The sequence below is a fragment of the Eptesicus fuscus genome, chromosome 15 (assembly GCF_027574615.1).
Source record: "Eptesicus fuscus isolate TK198812 chromosome 15, DD_ASM_mEF_20220401, whole genome shotgun sequence".
Taxonomy (NCBI): Eukaryota; Metazoa; Chordata; class Mammalia; order Chiroptera; family Vespertilionidae; genus Eptesicus; species Eptesicus fuscus.
The window spans coordinates 48,234,264-48,255,356 of NC_072487.1; the positions used below are offsets into that span (position 1 = coordinate 48,234,264).

At 48.0% G+C, this 21,093-nt stretch overlaps 1 protein-coding gene across 1 annotated transcript in view; it reads left to right on the forward strand.

Moving 5' to 3' along the window:
- Positions 1-214: 214 nt before the first annotated feature.
- DAPK1 (death associated protein kinase 1) overlaps positions 215-21,093 on the forward strand; it is a 161,311-nt gene continuing 140,432 nt past the window's right edge. The window contains exons 1-2 of the mRNA XM_028146199.2: positions 215-556; positions 1,430-1,599. Of these exons, the coding sequence (XP_028002000.1) occupies positions 1,538-1,599 (62 nt within the window). The 5' untranslated portion in view covers positions 215-556; positions 1,430-1,537. The remainder of the gene's footprint in view (positions 557-1,429; positions 1,600-21,093) is intronic.

Below are 21,093 nucleotides of genomic sequence, written 5' to 3' on the forward strand. Positions count from 1 at the left end.
CACCATTCCTGGCACACCGCCGGCGATCACTTTTGCGGGACACAGGAATCGCATTTCTCTGGAACCCGGCCGAAGGGGGCAGCAGAGCGGCGTGTCACAGGTGGGGCGCCCACGTTGCGCGCGGCTGCGCTCGCTCTCCTCGCGGCGTGGGTGTGGAGTGGGTGGGTGTGTGCGGGGTGTGCGCGGTAGAGCGCGCCCGTGAGTCCGGAGCGGTGAGCCCAGGGGAGCAGCGAGCGCTGCTCACCATCCGCAGCGCCGGCCTGGCCAGGCAGCTTGGAGGTGGGTGGGCCGAGCGGCTAGCCCGCCCGCGGGGTCCCCATTGGTCGCTCGCCGGCCGCCCATCGCCCGGAAGCCGGCGAGGAGCCGAGGGGCTGCTCCCAAGCCGGAGCGGGAAAGCCCGACTGAGCAGACGCTGGGGCGGACGCACGGGATCCGCGTTCCCCACTCGCTCCCTCCCTGCGCTCTCGCCACCGCCCCGCTCGTCTCCGGCGCTGGCGCCAGCGATCGGCCTCCCACCGCGCTCGGAGGGACCCGGGCGGCAGCTCCCGGGCGCCGGGTGAGTGACGGCGCACGGCTCCCCGGCTCCCCGCGGGCCCCGCCGCCTGCTTTTGCTTTCGCCGCCGCAGCGCGGCGGGGTTTGCCGGGGCAGCGCCCCGGGCTACCGGGAAGGCCAAGGCGGGGAAACTTGGCTGCGGGGAGAAGGAGGCGCCCCCAGCCCTGCGGGCCGGGTGGGAACAGGTGGCGCGGGCCGGGCCGAGTGCTTTGTGTCCGGGCGCGCAGACCGGCAAGCGGGCGGCCGCCCCTCCCTCGGCCGCTCCCTTCCCTCCACTGTTCCCCCGGGCGGTCGCACGCCGGGTCGGCTCGGTAACGGAGCGGGAATCACCAGGAATGTGCCTCTAGGGACTGCCTGGCTCCAGGGAGGAGAAGGGGTGGCGACCGTGGGGCGGGAGCCGAGAGGTGGCGCGGGGGTGCACCGCGATGCCCGCTGGAGAGGGACGTTTCCAGCCGGGCGCGTTCTTCCCGGGCGACCGCTTCATTCTTCCGCGGCGTCCCTGGAGGTGGGGAGCTGGGTGGGCGTGTGAGCAGAAAAAGGGGAGGCGGGGAGGCCAGTCACTTCCGGAGCTGGTTCTTATCAGTACCGAGCACCCTGCTTTGGGGGACGCGGGTCTTGGGGGGCGGTTGTGCCCGGACCCAAGCGCGCCGGCGATGCGGGGCTGGGGTCGTCCCTGGCCCGGTTTTAACAAAGAGTGCTCCTCTCCGCCTGGTGGGAGGGGCAGCTCCGGAAAAGTGGTCTTTAGCAGCGGGTCTTAGCCCCGGGGAGGTATTTTGGGGTTGTCATTTTATTAGTATTACTGCCCTTTATTTATTTATTTATTTATTTATTTATTCATTTATTTATTTATTTATTTATGTATTTATTTATTTTAAGGACCGGAGACTGATGCATGAGGGGCCCATGGAGGCGAAGGAGCGGTGGTGATGGTTTGGGAAGCGGAGCTGAAGTGCGCTGGGCTTTGGTGAGGCGTGACGGTTTATCATGACCGTGTTCAGGCAGGAAAACGTGGATGATTACTACGACACCGGCGAGGAACTTGGCAGGTACTGGGGGTGCCAGAGGCGTACCCTACCGAGTTGTGGGGCCGCATACTGCTGTGGGCAGTGGGCTGTGAACAAATGCAGTTTTGAATCAGGCGTCTCCCTCCCTCACCCTTCCAGGAGATGCGCAAATTGTAGAGAAAAGAGTTCCCCGGTGAGGGCTGGGGACCAGAAATAAACCACGCAGTCCAAGGGGCTGGGGTGGAGAGGCAGTTTCAAGTGTGAGGTTATGATGCAAAGTGTGTTGATCGAGACCCCCGGACAAGAGCAGACTGAATTGTCTGCAGTGACTCCAGTCAGCTTTTGCCCTCAAGACACAAGGAGGCAAATGCTAGGATAAAATTGCAACAGGAGTCAGCTCTTGTGTGATTAACACCGAGAATAAAAGTAACCAAGAGGCTTTTTAACTCTTCATTCTTGCCTTCCTTCCGAATTTTTGGAGTCACGTGCACAAGTATTGGGCCCTGTATGGAGACTTGCCAGATGTTGATGTTGGGTTTGGATTTTGAAACGGACTCAAGCCAGGAATTTAATTACCCAGTTGGTGTGAGTGGTAGCTTTGGTTTCATTCCGAATGTTAAATTTTTAACAGATCAATGAGTGAGAGTGTAATATGGCCATCTGGGTTCAGAGCCTATTCCATTGCGGTGGGAGCTGTGATTCTGTGTGTCAAGTCCTTCAGTTTCTAGGGGAACAAAGAATGATTTCTTTGGGGGCATCTAAGGGCTGGGTTGGTTTCCCATTGACTGGGTATTTGACAGGGTGTGTTGAGCGCCCATCTTTTTGGAGCAGAAGACCGAGTTTTAACACCTACATTTAAATTCAGCCTATGATTTTTGACTGCGGTGTATTTGTATTGTGCGTAAAGTGGGCAAAAGGATCTTTAAACAAACAAAAAAATATGCACTGACGTACACTTGTATCAAAATATGTATTTTTCCATATACACCTGATGTCCTGGTGATATCAGCTTCCTTTTGGCGAAAAGGAAATTTACAAACAGCCACACCCTAGATTACCTAATGAGAATTGTGAAAGTTGAGCTTAACTGAAAAATGTCTTCTGGGTTTAAATAATACTGCAGAATGCAGGCAATTTTTAAAAAGTTACTGTAACCGCATATTTCTGTATATGCTTAATATTGGCTTGAGAACATCACTGGCTTTGGAGCTGCTTGCTATATGTTGGAGATTTACTGACTGAGTAAATCAGAAGGAAAGCTCTCAAAAATCATGTTTCGTGGCTATGATTAAGCTTAAGATTTATGAGTATGTGGTTGAAATACTTGGTTTAACTAGAATTAAATCACTTTATCCCTGTGGTTTCCAGCAAGAGTGGCATGTGGAGTTTTCCTTTGGAGGTAAGGGGAAAAGGTGGTGGTGGGGGGGGAGGGGAATGTATTTGAATTCTGTTTGTGTAGTGTGGCCTGATTATCTAAATTCTCTTATGGAGAGATGATTAAAATCAGGTGAGATGATTGCTTTATGGATTGAGTGTATTGACCTTATTTTCATTAAGATCTTTTGCTAAAAGCTACCACTAACACCAACTGGGTAATTAAATTAGAGTTATGTGTAATAAGAAAGAAAAAAAGTGAGGCCTCCCTGTGGCTGGCTCGAGGAGTCTGTCATCTTTATTTTGTGGGTGTGATGACGAGCCCTCGGCCAACGAGCTAGAGGGTGGTTTGCGGGTTTGTCACTGATGCTTGGCTTTGATTTTGGCTCTGTCTACATTTCTGTGTATAACTGCCTCCCCACTGTGCAAGAATAATTGACAAGTTGTTTCTTGAATAACTTAATTTCTGTGACCTCTGGCTCTGAAAAACCGAGAGTTGGGGATTTTTAAAAAGAAAGGGTACGTGCCCCTTCTAGCTGCTATAGCTTTGGGTTTCGCTTAAAAATGGGTTAAGTGGTTGGGTCGGCTTATTTATTTTTTCTTTTTTAGTTTTTTTCAAGTCCTCCGATTTTTATGTCCTATGACTTTTAAGTGGAAATAGCCACTTCCTGAAAACAAGTCCCGACGTAAGACAGACCAGTAGGAAAGATGCTGCCTCGTGTGTTTCTGAGAGAAGATTGGGAGTGGAGACAGGAGTTTTAGTGGCAGAAAATGGAAATGGACCGATATTTCACACAAAAGCAAGGTTGTTCTAAGCAGCGAGTTATACGCAGACCAACAGTTAGGATTTAAGACTTTGCATACTGTAATATCAGCCATCTAAATAATAGCTACTCGTCTTAAAAATGTACTGAGACAAGGTCTATGGCTGGAGGAGGGAAAATAGATTTTTAAATAAGTAGAATATTATTGTTGCCATTTTACTTTTAGGAAAACGGAGAGTATGTATGTTGGAGGATGAGTGTGTGGGTGTGTCTGTGTGTCTGTGTCTGTCAGTCTGTTTATGTGTGTTAGTGTGTGTCTGTTTGTACTGCCCCAGACTGCTATAAAAGTTGGCTTTGAACTCTAAAGAACTTGATAAAGTCTGCTTATTGCAGTAGTGATACAGCTAATAGATCACTGGACAGGTATCCTGATCCAAAATCAGCTCTGCCACTTGCTAGCTTCATAACCTTAAACAGGTCACTTACTCTCTCTGACCCTCAGGATCTTCATCTAAAAAATGAGAGGCCTAGTGATTATCTCATGGCTGTTGTGAAAATCAGGTCATCTAACACATGTAAAAGCATATCTTATCAGCAGTAAAGAGTTAAACAAATATAGATATCATCCGCAGGACTGGCCGAGACACGTGGGTGTTCCAGGCAGGCTAATAACTCGGCCTGCAACTCAATATTCTCTTCAATATCTGCTTGCCAATTTGGGGGAGGGAGGCGCTGTGGGAAAGGGTCACGGGGAGACCCATTGCTGCCAGCACTGGGCCTCTCCACTCGGATTCTAAATAATGCGCCTCGCTCTGGCCTCGAACTTGCACTCCTTCCAAGTGGAAACAAGTCCCTGCGGTGAATGGACATCACCTTTAGAAGACTGCTTGGTGACCTTCTGTGTTGACTCCAGGAGGCCCTTTGGGGTCTCACCCTGGGTCCCAGGAGGTAGTGGTGTATGGGAGGAATTCTAATCAATGCAGATTTCTCCATCTGCTGTTATACTTGGGTGGTTTTAATGCCCCAGGTGCCTTCAGTTCTCTTGTCGTTGGCACTTGGGGCAGCTGCAGGCTGGCTGGTCCCACCATTGGGCTCTGGTTACACCCTTGGCTGTGGTTCAGCCTAACCTGTGAGGCTTTCTGGGCACCTCTCCGAACACTGCTATCCTGAGGGCCTGGCCTTCTTCCCTCTTCTGCTGTCTGACCTTACATGGTCTGAAGACCTGGGTCCCATCTCCTGAATATAAATGACCCCATGATGCTCTCTCCTTTGTAGGAGCCCAATGACTTGCTGTCTGAGATACTCCGTTGGTCTGTGACCGTAGACTTCCCTGTGCCATGCCCCGTCCTTGTAGCCAGCTTGACAGTTGTTCCAGGTGGTCTTTTCTCCCCAGGGTGTGCAGTGTGCTGCATAATACCAGGCAAAGTTGGATTGGTGCCTGAATGAGTGAAGCAGGTTGGCAGGTGCAATATGGAGACCAGGATGGGAATGTAAGATGTAAATGGTGATGCTGATGCTGTGGTTCAGCCACAGCACACTCATTTGCAGGATGTTGTGAGAATTAGGGACAGTGGCTACAAACATCTGACACACAGTCACTGCCTAAGGTATTATTTTTAATAACCTGCTTCCCCTATTACAGCATTTGCCACATTGCATAGTCATTACGTACGTGATCATCTGCTTTTCCCGCAGGTTGTCACAGAGTTGTGACCTTGGACTTACATACCATTTTATCTCTAATACCTAATTAGATGTGTGACACTAGGTGCTCAATGAATGCTTGCTGATTAAATGAGTGGATTAACATACGTAAAGCATGCACACATGCACATATACACTGGTGTGTATGTGTGTGTGTGTATGCACACACCTATATGGTCCTCAATAAATGATGTCTCTGGTGGAGATGAACTTAAGACATGAAAGGCTGCAGCTCATAAGAATAAAAGTTTATTTTGCTTTTGCGTTCTCTGTGACTGAACACTAATGTGTACAGCAGCCAAAATTTCCAGCCACCAGATCAGTTTAAACAAAGCAAGGTGGAGCATTAAATATTTTACGTTGGTTTGGGAGGGTTGCTAGAAAGTAATAATTCTGATTTAAAGCATCCTCAGTTTGGCATAAAATCCATGGGCATTGTAATTGGCAAAATAAAATCCACGGGCAAGGAATGGTAAGAACCCCTGACAGTCCGAGTACATCTTTCAGTTGGTTTACTGAGGACTGCGGAGGAGTCCTGAGAATTCTGGCATTCGTGTGTGGATGGAAGGAGGAGAAACGTCCGTGCGGGAAACACGGGCTCACGAGGCTGACCAGTGAGAGCATCCTGGAGGACTGTGCTGAATGTGATTTTTCTCTTTCCTTTCTGCTCCTGCGGGCCCTCAGATGTTTCCTCTGGTCAGAAAGGCTGCCAAGTTTTGGAGAGATAAAGTTCAAATATATGTATTAGAGGTAACAGTTCGTGATTATTAAATTCTCTGCATTTTAGGAAGATCTGATCATGGTCTTCTAGCATGTGAAGGGAGGGCATGATGATGGTAGTGTGGCTGAATGTTTACTTGCTAGCACTGGGAATGTGTCTCTGGACCACCCGAGCAGGCATCATTTAGGTTCCCTGGGGCCAGGAAGCTAGGGGGGGCTCCAGGTTCTCATTGATGGAGAAACCAAGGAGCATTGAGGCTGCCTTCGTTGTTGTTGTCATTTACTTTGAGTCTGACTTCTTGGTCCCTCTATGTCCTTTTATCCTAAGCTTTTGTCTTCTCCAGTCAGTTAGGAACCTAAGGGCCCCATAGTATTGTCACGCCCCTCTAAAGCTGTAAAAAACACAGAAGCTTACGTGTTGGATGCTCAGATGAATTTCAGTAGAGGTGACATTGTCAGACATGTCCTCTTATCTCTAGCCAAGTTGTAAGTCCTCGAAGGCAGAAACCGTTTCCTTCCAGATGGGATGAGGGGAAGGAAGTCGTCTGGGGGTCGAGGCACGAACTCGTGCTGCTGGATTCCTTTGGGGATGGCGTGGCCTGAGCCACTTGAGTGACAAGATTAAGGTTACTTTGTCTACCCGGCTTTCCTGCTGGGAAGTGTATCATGAACGTTCATCCTTAATTCTAGCCAACTGCTGTGTGTGCCTAATCTAACCAGGCATGTTGATCTCACTGAAAACACATCAGGAAGTCTCTCCTTCATAGTAGAAACTTATTTCTAATTAGGAGATAAATAAAGCCTCCCACGGGTGGGAGGGGAGGCGTTTCTGTTGATGAGAGCCCCCCAGAGACCCTTAGTCATCGGGACCTGGAAGAAGCTGGAGTGATCGGCGCCCTCCCTTCTCATTTCGTGCAGTCAGTGCTTCGGGCACGTGTCTTTTCTCAAGGCAGCTGGGTAGTAGGTAGCAAGAGATGGACCCAGAACCCCAGGCAGGCCCAGTTGCATTTTGTTCTCTGCACTACTTATGATTTGGCAATTTTGGAATGATTTGGCTTCTTTGGAAGCCAAATGAAGTTGCTCTTTAAAAGAGATGGTTTGGGCAGCCACCTCAGGACAATCCATTTTAACATCCGCATTGGAGAGGATGGTTAGAAATAACTGGCACCATTTCACGGAAGTTTTCATTTCTACCCCAGCCAGAGCCTGGCCCTTTGACCTCAGAACTCACACGGGCACTTACTTTACTCCACACGGGACCTTCTTTCTTTTTTCCAAATGGCTTGTGCCCCAGTAATGAGTGGTATTAGTGTGTGGCATGGTTTTACCCAAGCCCCAGAGTTAATGGTTTAGCTTTTTAGAAACTTCACAGAACACTCGTATTATTTTTTAACCTTTAAGTAATGTAATGTGTAAGAGTCCTGGGCCCTGCCCATCTGGCCACCCCCTAAATGACAGTTTCTCATTTCATTAAGTGGCACTAGTCCATCTGGTTTAGGGCGGGTGTGTGATTGTTTGAGACTCTGTGAAAGGTAATGCTTAATTGTTTTGCTTTGATTTGTTGTGGTAAATTATGAAAACAGAATGCATCGTCTCTCAGCCTTGAAGGAGGTTATAGAGAGGTATAATTATTTATAATAAATCCAGTGTATCAGTTTGTCAACATTCTAAATGAATTCCTTTAAATGTTCAGTTAGGAGGTTGCGGGGGGGGGGGGGGGGGGCGGGGTTGACATTTGTTTTCTTCTACATCTAACAAAAATGGGTTTAAAATAGCGTTGTCTAACTAGTACATTTTTCTCAGGTAAAACAAAAGGTGTGGTTGTACCCCAATAATAGGTTTAATGTGCTGGGGTGGGGGGGGGGGACGTTTACAATAACAGGTCTTAAGACCTAACATAGTTTGTGTCTTATTTTCAATCCTGGCCCAAAACAAAACAAAACGGTCATGTGCCAGTAACTAATCTCTGGTGATAGCTGACAAGTGTGACCCTCGGTGACTTGTTTGTCACTTCTGTCTCTGCAGGTGACGCCGAGAGCCAGTGTGGCTTACAGATCACAGTGTGGTCATTTAAGTATAATGTTGCTCACCTCTGAGAAATGACTGCGGGGTTTCCCCCGTGTGTTCTACTTGTCCACATTTCTGTTGCGAGCTTGAAAAACTTTATTCAGTCACCTAATGTGTATATTCAGTAACATCAGGAAGCGTAGGGGAGAGGGAGATCTTTTCCCCCTTTATAAATACGTTCAACCTTGGGTGTAAAACATAATGTTTGAACAAATGAGTGCTGTAAACTGCTGATCTCTGGTGTTTGAGAATTTTATATTGATGGTGCTTATGGTCATAAGCCTGATGGTTTTTGGCTGAGAAATTTGGCTCTGAGTCTGGGCTCTTGGGACACATTTTTTTTTTTTTTTTCTGTCAAAACTGTCTGATTATCCTTATTTAGATATAATGCGATGAATGGGGCTGGCTTTTAAATACTTCAAGTACAATTGATGTACGTTTTTACCTTCAAGGAATGAGCTGATTTCCATTTTCCCCCATTGTTGAATAGTTCGTTCTACAGTTCATTGTTAGAACATGGTACCTTTGGAACTATGCAAACTTTTCCTTTTTAACTTAAAAAGAGTATCAGGATTTTTAAACCTTTACTTTAATCCTCCATCTCTTGTTCCTGGTCCCCCACGGAAGAATTTTCTAGTTGAAAAAGCAATGTAGGGAAATAATCAATAACTCCTGCCCCCTTTTTTTTTTGGTCCCATCATGAAAAGGCTTAGATTTTCCTCTGAGTTTCTTATCTGTGTGTCTGCCTAGCAACTCATACGTCTGTCTATGACCAGGCTGTGTATATGCAGGAGGGTAGCTATGACTCAGGTGATGCAGGAAAAAGTGACAGAGGGATCCAGGGGACAAAGAGGGAGGGGCTTGGGAGTGAAGAGGTCAGTCGTTGATGCTGATTCCGTTCTGATGCTTCCAGTCTCCCCTGAAAAGTTCTTCTAAATCTGTGTAGAGCTCAGTATTTTTTTTTTCTTTTTTCTTTTGCCATCTGTGGTTTATGGGTGGGTAGCGGAAATGTGTATCTCTGAGATAGGGATGAAAGGCTGTAACCTTTTGAGCGTAATATTTAATAGACTGGGAGCTACAAGCTGCTTCCCTTTACAAAAACAAAGTGATGGCACTGGAGGTGTGTGGATACTGGAGAGAATAGACTTAACAGCTAACTGCTGACGTTTGAGACGCCAAATTGCACATCACACACAGGAGAGCAGTTCTTAGAAATGTGGTAAGCCAGAAAGCTCTAGGGGGTCATTTGCTATCTTACAAATACGATGTTATTGATGTACTAGAGGCCCGGTGCACGAAATTCGTGCACGGGGGTTCCTCAGCCCAACCTGAACCCTCTACAATCCAGGAGCCCTCAGGGGATGTCCTACTGATGGCTTAGGCCCACTCCCGTGGTTCTCTGCTCTCTGCGGGGTCTGGGGGTTTCGCTGCAGCCATGAAGATAAAGCCCCTATGCTCTGCTGTCCGCTCTCTGCCTGCCGCCACCATGCGCCATGCGAAGGAAGCCCCAATGCCCTGCAGTGTGCTCTGTCTGCCAGGCCTGGGGGCTTCGCCAACACTGACACACTAAGGAAGCCCCCAAGCTGTCCGGGCTCTGTCTGCCGTGTCTGGTGGCAGATCCAGCCTCGCCGCTTGGTCCCTGCGAACCCCCACGGGGCTGACGGGACCAGACGCTGTAGCACCCTTGGAGCGGGGAGGCTGGATCTGCCCAGCCTCGCTGCTCCGACGGACAGGCCCGGAAACTCCAGCAGCAGGGCTGAGTCGACTGGGCGCCGCCATCTTGTGGCTATGGGAGCCGCCATTTTTGTCATGGAGTGACAGTTACTTTGCATATTACTCTTTTATTAGATAGGATAAATCCGTATCATTGAAAGTAGAGCCTGCTGGGAGTTTCCTCTGCACACCTGGCATGTGACTATAGGGAGTTAGTTGTCTTTCTAAATGTTGTCTTTGCTACTCAGGGTGTCCAGGATCAGCATGTAAACTGCTGTTAGTGGAGCCAAAACGGCCACCGAGTTTATCCTCAGCAGCTCCTCTGGCTTCAGATAATCACCGGTTTGCTTCCTTCCCCACCGCAGCGTGGAGTAGCCCCTCTCCTGGCTGGTTACCCCCACTCCGCAGGCCAGTGGTGCATTGGCGCCAGCGTGCTCGGGACCAGGCCTGGCCGACTTAGGCGTTGCTGCTCTTTGTTCTGCCTGATGTCACTTTTTCCACATTGTGCAAGGGGAATGAAGTGGAATCCTTGCCTGTCATACCATTGGCTGGTGACATTTCTTTGCGCTGTAATTCAAACGAGCTTCGGGATAGATGGGAGATATTGCAAACTTTCCATTTAGAGCTGATAAGGGTTTGCTCCAAGCACCATCATATATGCACCCAACCCCCGCCCCCCCCCCCCCACCCCTACATCACATAGAGCTTTAGGCAGCTGACTCAATTGTTTGGGAGAGGAAACGGATTGGAACAAGTAGAATCTTTTCCAGGACAAAGTGTTATCAGTCCGTGTTTTCCTCCCTCCCCACCCCTCCTTTGGCACAGAGAGATGGGAACGCTGGCCAGCAGAGCCACGGCCAGGCGAGGTCAGCCTGGTGGCGGTGTGGAAGTCCCTCGGCTTTGCGAGATGTGATTTGGACACTGAATGTGTATGTGCCGTTTTATGAATATGACTAATTAATGTGGACCAACATTCGCAGGCCTCATCTTTGCAAGCTATACTCTCTTTAATGCAGATGATTTTTAAAATTATCTATGTGAGAGAGAAGTTATAACCTGGAGAAATCAGCAAATGGGAAGTGACGTGGCCAGTGTCAGCCCGCAGCCCTCTCCCCAGCACATCCACTGGGGAGGCCCTCGTCCTCAGTTCCTGCATCCCTTAGCAGTTTGGATGAAGTAGCTGGCCACTTTGCAGTGTTTTACAAGCAGTTATGCACGTGATTCTCGCTCTCTCTATGGATTGCAAGTTTTGTGCAAGTAGAGAGCATGGCTTTTTGTGTCTCTTGGGTTGGGTGGGAGTCATCGAAGCGCACAGTAGGCCTTGTTTTTTTGCCCAATGAAGATACATATCCAGAAATGAGAATATGGTTCAGAGCTTTGAACCCAAATCCCTGCCTCCACAATGTACTTATTGTTACTTTGGGAAAGTCACCAGACTTCGTGAAACTCACTTTTCTCATCTGCAAAGTGGGCATAAGGATTGTACTTACCTCAGGGTTGTTGTGAGGGTGTGTGTGATGTGTGTAGAGTGCTTGGCCTGACACCGGGCACACAGTAAGTGCTCAAAGAGTGGTGGTTGTTTAACAAGACAGAGAGAATTCGTGAGCGCAGGAGAGAGAAACACTATGACATGCTCCTGAGTCTCTGTGACAGGATCCTGCCTCTTCGCCGTCCACACCTCATTTCTCTGCCCAGGCTCTGGGTGGAGGTGAGGGCCCTTCTCTCCTCAGTTCCATCCTTCCTCTTTCTCTTCTCCCTCTCTCCCCATCTTGGGCTCAACCTGCAGGTTGGGCTCATCCTGCCAAATTTGACTTTGTTTATCCTGTCTGCCCTTCGAGGAGTCCTTGCCCCATTCCGGCATAAACCCAGGACTGAGTTTATGTGCTGGATAGATGATTCTTAGAGTTCCTGAGAAACTCTAAGTGAGCTAGGATTGAGCTGTGCATTCAAAGGCTGCTAGAGACTGGGTTTAAGGAGATGCCATTTTCAAAGCCCACCTGGTCACCACGGGAAGAGGGCCGAAGAGTCTTATGTTAAAGAGTTTCTATTAAGATGGAAAGAGCTGCATTCAGGGAAGCCAGAGCTAGTGAAAGCTGCCTGAGTAGACAGCCGGGGGAGTTAGCTGCTCAGTGCGAGCGCTGCTCACAAATGTGGGAGGGGCGGCCTCCTGGTGCTATTGAGAACCTGAGCTTTGTCAGCATGCAAATTTATGTTTTTAATATGCTGTACTTTTAAGTTCTGAAAAGCCTGTTTTGTTTTTCTAGCTGATTTTTAAATTAAAAACCATCTTAGGCAGCCAAATAAGACCCTAGGAATTTGATCAGAAACACAAATAGCTGATTTTTGTAACCGATCTTTATGGAGAAAGGAGCCGACATTGAGTGTGTGGGGGCCCCTGAGTGCCTGACCAAGATGAGCCTGCTGCAGAATGCACGCCATCCAGCGGGTGTGAGCCTCCATTCATTTCTGACACATGCTGATTTAAGATGTGAAAAGGAGTGTGCCCGTGCCAAGAAAAGCCTATTAGGTTGGTGGCTGAAAGGCTGAATTGTTAGGATTTACTTAACGGCGAGGCTCTGCCAGCGGCTGGGAGTAAGTGCCCACTTAGATGTCTGAGTGCCCGTCCTTGTTCCCCTGGACTGGGGTCTCGTTTGTGCAAGGAACATGGCCGCCGCACGAGAGGCCACTTGAAAAGGACGCTTCCTTATTCTTTGGGCCCTTTAAGTGGATATCTTCAGTTTATCAAAGTAACCTGAGGCGCTCACACATTTTAAAAGGAAAATGCCTGGAAATTGGGTCTACCGATGTGTGCAGGAGAAATATCAGGGAGTGACAATGTTAAACAATAGTCAGCATCAACAGGCGGTTAAACAAAACTGTCACGGGAATCATATTTGTCATTCATTCGTGCAGAGTGGGTTGGGCATCTATCTGATCTACATGGCTTTTGCTGGCGTGTTGGGTAGGACCCCACATCTCAACACATTTCTAACCCAGCAGGGTAGACAGACGTCACACAACCGATGACGATGGAAAGCCTAAGGAAGAAATGAGAGGCACCATGTCTTAAAAACCGTTTCTGCATTTCAGGCACGGAGAGGTCATTCTGACTTGGAGGGTTTGTTCATTTTTTTTTTCTCTCCTTCATCCAGATTCTTGTGGGAACATAAAGATGTAAGCAGGTGGGTGTGGAAACGGATATGTGTGTGTCTCTACACTTACATTCCCTGGAAGGAACTGGAAATTAGGCATGAGGAAGGAGACGAGGAAACTAATATTTACTGGGAACCCATTCTCCACCAGGGGCTGGGGGTGGGTATTGTTGTGTGTGCCTTTTACAGATGAGGAAACAGGTTCAGAAAGACATTGGCCTTCGATAATATGTTTAAAATGGTGGAGATAACCTTTGGACACCCCAAAATGCTAAGCCGTGTTTGGAAATTGGGCGGTAGGTTGGGGAGGTCCCTTTGTGTCCTGTTCTTCTGTCACTGTCTCCGCAGGGAAGTTTAAAGGACCTTAAAACAGTTAGCCAGTGCCTGGCTCATGCGATGTAGTCAGTACATGTTTCCTTCCCTCCTGGAAACCAGGGATTCTCAACCTCGGCCCTAGTGACACTTTGGCCCGGGGTGCTGTGCCTTGTAGGATAGGCCTCTGCCCATTGGATGCCAGTAACACCCTCTGTGAGTTGTGACAACTGCAATTTCTCTAGACCTGCTAACAGTCTGTTGGGGGCACCTCTGACCCATTGAGAACTAACTGGGCTACAGAATCAAGACAGGAAAGTGTGGACTGTGCACCTAGGGGTTGGAGGTGCTAGCAGGCAAGGAGGATCCTGGACCCAATGGGAAAGAAAATGACCTTGGAAGAAGGTATTGACCTTGGGTGTCCAGAGGTGGGGAAGGAAGAGAGTGGATGTGAGTGAGAGGTCTGGGGCAGTGGCTGTTTTAATCTGGCTGTTGTGTGCGGTCCCAGGAAGGGACAGGCCTGCTGTGTCCCAGAGGCTTGGGGTGGGACTGACAATGAGTAAGACTTAGAGAGGCTGCTGGTCAGACTTCCGGATGTCGCCAGCCTGGGTGTGAGAGCCACCCGTGGCTAACCCCGAAGTTCCGCCGTGCCCCTCCTTGCTGAGCAGGCTGCTGTGAGTCGGGGCTCCGAGCCCTCACTGCCTACCCTCCGTCCACCTCTCGCCCAGGGCTGGCACTTGGCTGCCATCCTGATGATCTGTTTTCAACCTGCTTTCATAGCTGTGTGTTTTTTCATGTTGATTCCCGATTTTTAGTCAAAGCTAAATAACTCTTACTTTCTATTCTCTTCTCATTCTCTTAGGCCCCCGGTTTCTGCCTTTTCAGCCCGCTGGATACTATAGCTTGCTGTGTGACTGTGGGGAGCCCTCATAGCTTAGTTGTTGCATCAAATATCCCTTCCTCATCACAGGGCTTTTAAAGGTGAAATGTCAGGCCGGGGACCCCTGGCAGGTGGTGTGAAGTATACTTTCTGCTCTGTCGCCCAGCTCCTGGGGAGGGGCACTTGTTTGCAAGTCAACTGGGGAAGCAAGTCAGAGAGGAAGAGCCTGAAAGGACAGGGGCTGATTGGGAGGGCACGTGGAAAGGGACATGTGTCCGTCATGGTGCTGGCTGGAAAGAGTCCACTCCTGAAGGTCTAGGTGAAGGCTATGGGGTGGCCCAGTATGCACTGTCTGGGATTCCGTAGCGTGCCTAGGGCCGAGGAGGCCACACGCACCTGCACTTCAGGGAAGAAACACCCACCTCTCCCTCCTCCTGCCCTTCAGCCTCCCGCCAGTGCCTCTCATTAACCACCTGCAGGGAGCCAGGGAGGCGGTATTCAAGGACAGCCTCCTGGCTGGGCCGAGAAGAGTGAAGAATAGATTGATGGGGGGGTGGGGGGGTGGATAGAGGAGATGGAGAATATCCAGGAAAGGGAGTCCAGTAGTGACAGTAGTGAAATGATCCTGGGTTTGCTATGTGACTGCTCCCCTCTTGGGGCACATGATCCGAATCTGAGCTGTCAATACGCGGGGCCCTCTTCTCTACTCTGATACTGGGTTTAGCCTCCATTCTCCCCAGGAAGGCGTTCCTGACCATCCCCTTCAGAGCGCTGCCCTCCTCTCGCAAATTCCTGGGGCATTTCCTCTGTGGAACAGTCTTCCAGCATTAGACTCCCCACACTGCACTGCTGGCTGTGTGTGCGTGTGCGTGTGTATGTGTGCGTGTGCATGTGTGTGTGTGTGTGTGTGTGCGCGCGCGCATGTGTGTGCCCTAGTTGGCCCTTAAGGTGTTCTTTTGTTCCCAGCATCTTGCTAAGAGAAGGTATTCCAGAAATATATATTTTTTGATGATCGATGATTATAATTGATCACAATCACAACATTTTTGAGATGAAGAAGTGTAGTCATTGTTCCTATGAGTTTTAAAAGTAGACAAGTAATCACTAAAATGTTCCTTTAGATGCATAGTATGTTTTCATCCTGGGAATCGCCCTGAGAGGTGACAGCCCCACAGAAGGAGGAGGGTGCCAGGGTCACTGCTAAATGGAGAGCAGGATGTGGACAAAGTGGCTACGTCCTTTCCACGGTAGCATACTGATGGTTTCCCCAAACTATGTTGGCATTTTTAGCATCTTACCTATTCTCAGTGTCATAGATATTTAAAAGTTTCAAATATGGGGAAAGAGGCAAGTCTGGTGGGAGTAAAATGTGGTTCACCCCATTTCAGTTACCTGAGGGGAAACGGGGTCCAGGAGCAATAGGCACTGCACACTGACCTGCCCCACGGCAAAGCCAGGGCGGCCCTTAGAGAAAGCTGGCATCCAAGCGAGCCTCCATCGTGCCTAGCCTCTGGACACAGCCTCTTCACAGCGACCGCACACCGGCGGCCCTGGAATCTTAGTGATTTAAAAGGGAAAACTCAAGGGACTTGGATTGACTCTTTTGGGAACTGGCCCTCTCCCTGCTGTCAGTCAGTCCTCTCACATTTGCTCTCTTTTTTTATGATGCTTGAAAATTGGGGCAGCAAAAAGGAAAGAGGGAGTTTTAAGATAGAATTCTTCCCCAGTAAATTTTTTTAATTGATTCTAGGACACGTAGAAAAGTGTATCATGTGTTCTGAAAGGATAGGATTTAATTATGGTTTAAAATTAGTTCTAGAGGAAGTGCGTGGAGTTGTACCCAAGAGAAGAGAGGGTTCCAGTGGAACTGTGTACACGGGTTGATGGGAAAAGAGGCTTCTGCTGCAGAGGGTTTGGGAGCGTTGCCAGCCCTACAACCAGGCGTCAGTCAGCCTCCCTGGACTGGGGGAGCAAGAGGGAGGACCGCCAGGTGTGAGGATGGGAAAGGACCAGGGAGAGCTTACCTTACAGACAGGGACAGCTGGGCACAGAGCCGTTGTCAAGGCGGTATCACTCTTGTTCCTTGGGTTGCACTCTTTCCTGCAACAAGAAAGAGGTTAAAGGCAAGAAGACAGTAGCCTGAGAGCCAAGTGGCCTGGGGAAAGTTGTTGGGAGCAGGCATTTAAAAACCAGCCGCTGTGGGGTGGGAGGAAGGAGGATACTGGTGACAAGCAGAGTTCAGCGTGAGAGCTTCTAGTTTCTCACTGACCCTGGAAGGGACATGGGAAGTGGGTTTTTATGCTTCTCTTACAGAACTCAGAGAAGTTAGGCTTGAGGTGGCAGAGTTCAATTCAGTGTGGATTAAATGCATGTATGTATGTTCATATGGAAAATAATATAGTTAATAATATAAGAATAAACTGTCTCATGTACTCACAACTGTAAATCCACTTTTGCCCCACCCTATACTTACGTGTGTGTGTGTGTGTGTGTGTGTGTGTGTGTAATGTATATAGAATGTATATAGTTGACACTTGAACAATGCAGTGATTAGGGATTCCGACCCCCTGTGCAGTTGAAAATCCACTTACAACTCTTGACTCCCTAAAAACTTTACTTACAGCCTACTGTTGACCAGGAGCCTTACCAATAACATAGTCAATTAACATATTTTTTGTATGTTATATGTATTTTATATATGGAATTGTTACAATACAATAAGCTAGAGAAAAGAAAATGTTATTAAGAAAATCATAAGAAAAAGAAAATACATTCATAATTTGTGTATAAGTGGACCCCCCCACAGTTCAAACCCGTGTAGTTGAAGGGTCAGCTCACACACATATGTGTATACATGGGCATACATTTGTTGTAAATTTTACTGATGTAGAAGATGTATAACAATGTATAAGTAATAACAAAATGTGCATATTCTTTATTGGAAATTCCTATGTCCAACTAAATCTCACAGAATGCTTTCATTGATTTTTTTTCCATGGCCTGACCTATGGTGGATCACGTTTTGACAAATGGATTTACATCTTGATCTGCTAATTCATTTTTCCAATAAATTTGTTGCCATTAAGTGTGACATATGATCTACCGTTAGGCTATTTCTCACACTTGTACAAATTATATTCGTTAAGCTGAACCTCTTTCAACCTCAGCTCTGCTGATTGCTGTAGTGCTAACTGTCTTTCTACCTTTTGGTGTCATTGCAGGGGTTGAAACAGTGCTTGATTCTATTTTATCTAACAGTGACCGTGTTTAACACCCGGCTCACAGAATTCCTACAAAGTGAGCAGTGGGCTCTCGTGAACCAGGATGGGCAGGCTCAGGCCCTTCCCCAGCTCCATTGTTAAGGTCCGAAAAGGCAGGTGCTTATCTGTCTTTTTCACTGTGGATCCCAGTCCCAAGGATGATGCTGATTGTGTGGCTAGAGACTCAGTAGTATTGGTGGCATGAATGAGTGAACTTTCAAAGCGGGGGCCAGGAGCCAGTTCATGGGACTCCATTTGCAACGCTTGAGGACAAGGGCCTTAGTTGAGAGTGAGGAACCTCGGGAGAGAAGGGGCCTTAGAGACCGCCTCCAGATCAGAACCGGCTGCCAGAGCCCTGCCTTCTGGGGGGATGTTAGCGCTCGGGGCAGTGTGACACAAAGAAGAGGAGAGAGGCCAGCATCTCCTTTGCGGCCCGTTCTTCCAGCTTCATTTAATCTGGCATCATCTCCCCCGTCTTCAAGGAAAGGAAAGGCCTTCTTGTCTAGCAGTGTGGTGACTTCTGGTAGTCATCATACCCAAGGGGGGGTGACCAGGTATGGGGAACAGGAGTGTTATGTCCCCTATGCCATCTACAATTAAGCAGATAATGCATTCATGTGACACAGAAGTCAGTCAAAGAGGGTATGCAGGGAAAGGCAGCGTTCCTCCTTCTGTCTTCCACAAATCAGCTCCTTAGCCTCTTGGGGATCCTTCCAAATTCAGTCTATGCATAAAGTCAAACCTCTATTTTTATGATTTTATTGAAATAGTATCACGTTAAACACATTGTTCGATACTTTGGTTTTTTTCTCCTAATAAGATATCTTGAAAATCATCACTCTTCAAAAAGAAATGCCTCTTTCTGTTCTATGGGTTTACCATAATTGATTGAACACTCTCCCCTATCTATGAACTTTTAGAGTTCTTTTATATTTTCTTATTACAAACAATTCTTCAGTGGACACCTTTGTATAAAATGTTGAAATTATCTGTAGGATAAATTCCCAGAAGTGGAATTGCTGGGCCAAAGGTTATAAGCATTTCTCACTCTGATAGGTATTGCTGACTTGCTCTTCATATAAGTCAGTTTGCAACCCAATGACCCACAATTGAGAGAGAGCTGATTTCTCTGTCCTTTCCCACAACGATTTAGTTCTTGCCACTTGGATAAGTGTACTTTCATTAATTTTTAAGTATGAATGAGTATACACATTTTTTCATATGTTTAAAAAATTGTTATACTTCTTCTACATCTTTGCTGTGAACTTTCAGTTCATACTATTTGCTCATTTTTTCAGTAGCTTTCTAGATCTCTATATAATTTGTAGGAGCTCTTTATATTTAAAAAATAACTTTATGCCCAGGTTGTGGGCTCGATCCTCAGTGTGGGGCATGCAGGAGGCAGTCGATCAATGATTCTCATCATTGATGTTTTTCTCTCTCTCCCTCCCTCTCTTAAACCAATAAAAAAATAAAATAACTTTATGCCTATGGTGTGATTTACACCTGTTCTTTAGGTTGCCATTTTGTCTTTTGACTTCGTTTCTGGTGTCCCCCCTCCACAGATAGGTTGTTTTGTGTGTGTTCTTTTTAAATTTATTTTTTAATGAGCCAAAAGCAGAGTTTTATTACAGAAAAGCTCCCTGCTGCAGGGAGGGGACCCAAGAGGGTTGATGGGGCAGCTCCTTTGTCTAGGGGTTAATGTGTGCCCTGCTAACTTCCCATTGGTTGGTTTAAAAATTTCTACCCTAGCAGCATCCGTACATTTTACACTTCAGGGTTCCCGCTCATTCTCCCCGCCCTGTGTATTCAGCCCAGGATCAGGGCCCTTTGTTCTTGGGATTTTACAGGGGACAGGGTGGGGCTGAGGAGCTGGTTTCTGTCCATGTCTGCAGAATCCAGCTGCACCTCCCCTTTACATTCCCCCTTTGTATTGTGATAAAATATACGTCACAAATGCATCATTTTAGCCATTTTTAAGTGTATAGTCCAGTGGCATTAAGGACATTCACATTGGTGGTACAACCATCACCACCATCCATCCCCCTCCAGAACTTTTTCATCATCTCAAATGGATATTTTTTTAAAGTGTCAAATTTCTCAAAAAAAATTTTTTTTATCTTTTACAGGTTTTGTGTCACAGCTAAAAAGTCCTTTCGCACTTTGAATTTACTAGAAAATACTTTCTATGGTTTCTCCTGGTACTTTTATGTTTAACTAGATGATCCATCTGGAATTCATTTGGGTGGAAAGTGTGAGGTATGGCTCCAACTGTATCGTTTCCAGATAGTGCGCCTTGGAATGCCGCTCGGTCATCAAACATGGTTTGAGACCTAGCTGGACTCAGCTGGGGAAGTTTCTGGCACTCGTGGTAGCTACAGGGAGACGGCAAGGAAGCCATTGTGATCAGTCCATGTGAGTTTCTAAAGTTAAGCCTGACCGAGAGTAATGACATCCCATTCTAGAAAAATGCGAGCTCCCAAGTGTTTTTGTTTGCTAACCCAATAACATCGCAGACACGCCAGTCAGTGCTTTGTATGAAGTTGCTGACTGCGATGGCGTTGGATAGGATGGGTTTAGTCCACAGAACTCCCTGACTCACAGGCAAGTTCGTCCCATCGGACCAGCAGTTTGTGCCTTGCCAGAGGCTCCAAAGGAGGCCAGGAAGCGGGGAGGTTCCAGGCTGGAATCCCACTGATGCTCTGAGGCCTCTGCCTGGAGGAGGTAGCACCTGTTTCTAATTCACCCAAAGGCACCAAATAGGTGCCTTGACGCTAGAAGTCAGTTTCCCAAGTCTCCAGGCCCACTGGCAGGACCTCCTGGATCTGACCTCCAGGATCCTTTAGAGGAGGCTCAAGGAGCACCCCTGGCATTCCATCACTCAGGGTAGCTGGGCAGGGCCTGGGGGATTGGAGCCCCCAGGCTGGTTATCTCAGGCTGCAAGCAGCGGAGACATCATTCCTGTGTGTTCCATGAGGTGTCAAGCACAGACCTGACACCTTGAACTTGCATCTTTCTCGGAAGCCTGAAGGTGAAGCTGAGACGGGTTCCCTGCCAGAACCACCTTCTTACAGAATTCCAGGGAACACCAATCACCGTCCATTCACATTCAAAACAGCATGGACAGTGCACCTTGGGGTCTCCCCAGGGGCCTGTTTTATCCCGTGGAAGCCTGTGGGTGGCTATGGAAGCAATTGGGGTGCAAGGATGTGTTTTTCTGCATGTGGGGGTGAGTCCCAGGACTTTCGGCATCTGTTTTTCACTGTGCTTCCCTCAGAATGAATTGAATCCATGAACCACACCATCGTAAGTTCCAGAAATAGTCCAAGGTAGTTCTTTTGTCAGAGCAGCCAGGTCCGTGTTGGGGACTTCTGGTCCACCTCCCCCCGGTGTTTTCATCTCTTCCCCCCGTGAGCTCTGCAAGGTCTGGCTCTGTGGCTCCTCCGCGGGTTGCCCAGCTCCTCTCACTAAGCCTCGCACACACTGGATGCTTGATGTTTGAGAAGCTTAATTATCTCTCCCTGTTGCTCTCACTATGAAGTAAGAAGTCAGTGGTTCTTAAGGACATGACCAATCAGTTGAGCCACAGA